A 1000-nucleotide genomic window follows, 5' to 3' on the forward strand; every position below is an offset into this window, starting at 1 on the left:
AAAATAAAAAATAAAATAATAAAAAAATATGTACATATATGATTTAATATATATATGTGAATATATTATATGAATATAATAGAAATTACGTTAATCAACTTTTTTTTTTTTTTTTTTTTTTTTTTTTTTTTTTTTTGTATACGTACAAATATATTATATTTATTAAATCTTTGCAGTATTTTTATTTAGGCAGAAATAATATTTTTCTCTTATAAATAAATAAAAAAAAAAAAAATATATATAGTATATATTATATTATATAAATCAATAAAAAAAAGAAATAAAAAAAAAATTGATTTTCATACATATTATAATTTTTTTTCTATTAAATTATATATATTATATATATATATATATATATATGCAAATACTTGTGAAATATATATATTTTTTTGTGGCCTACAATATTTTATAATATTTGTATTATTTATATATACCTTGAAAAATTCCCCAATAAAGTATTATACATGATTATATATATATATATATATATATATATATATATATTTATTTATTTATTTATTTATTGTATATCATTTTTTATTTTATACATATTATTGTATATTATTTATATATTGTTGTACTTATATAGTACATATTTTTTTTAGACAATTTTATATTATTACAATATTTTAATATATATTTTTTCAATTTTTTTCCTACCGTTTTAGATGCCAAGTAACAGGAAAATAACACAAAAAGTTGAAGCCTTCGATAGTAACGTAACAAAGAGAGGCAATGTCCCTCCTTCTTTGGTAAAAAAAGGAAGAAAGCATCCAGTAGGACCAATACTTCTTGTAGTCTTCATTTTTGTTGTTATAGGATCAGGTACTTTTATATAAGAAATTTAATAATATAGAGAAACAAAATAATGTACTTGTATATTAATGTAAATATTATAAATCATGTGCACATATAGTAGGATATTATACGAATTTATGTAATATATATATAAATGTATACATATATATTAAATATATAAATTTTTTTTTTTTTTTTT

The 1000-nt window shown here is 15.4% G+C and overlaps 1 protein-coding gene across 1 annotated transcript in view; it reads left to right on the forward strand.

Annotated features, from left to right (window-relative positions):
• Positions 1-671: 671 nt before the first annotated feature.
• PRSY57_0218300 (ribosome associated membrane protein RAMP4, putative) overlaps positions 672-1000 on the forward strand; it is a gene marked incomplete at both ends in the record, with an annotated part of 586 nt that continues 257 nt past the window's right edge. The window contains one exon of the mRNA XM_020114440.1: positions 672-828. Coding sequence (XP_019970911.1) covers positions 672-828 — 157 coding nt within the window. The remainder of the gene's footprint in view (positions 829-1000) is intronic.

This window comes from Plasmodium reichenowi, chromosome 2, assembly GCF_001601855.1.
Source record: "Plasmodium reichenowi strain SY57 chromosome 2, whole genome shotgun sequence".
NCBI lineage: Eukaryota > Apicomplexa > Aconoidasida > Haemosporida > Plasmodiidae > Plasmodium > Plasmodium reichenowi.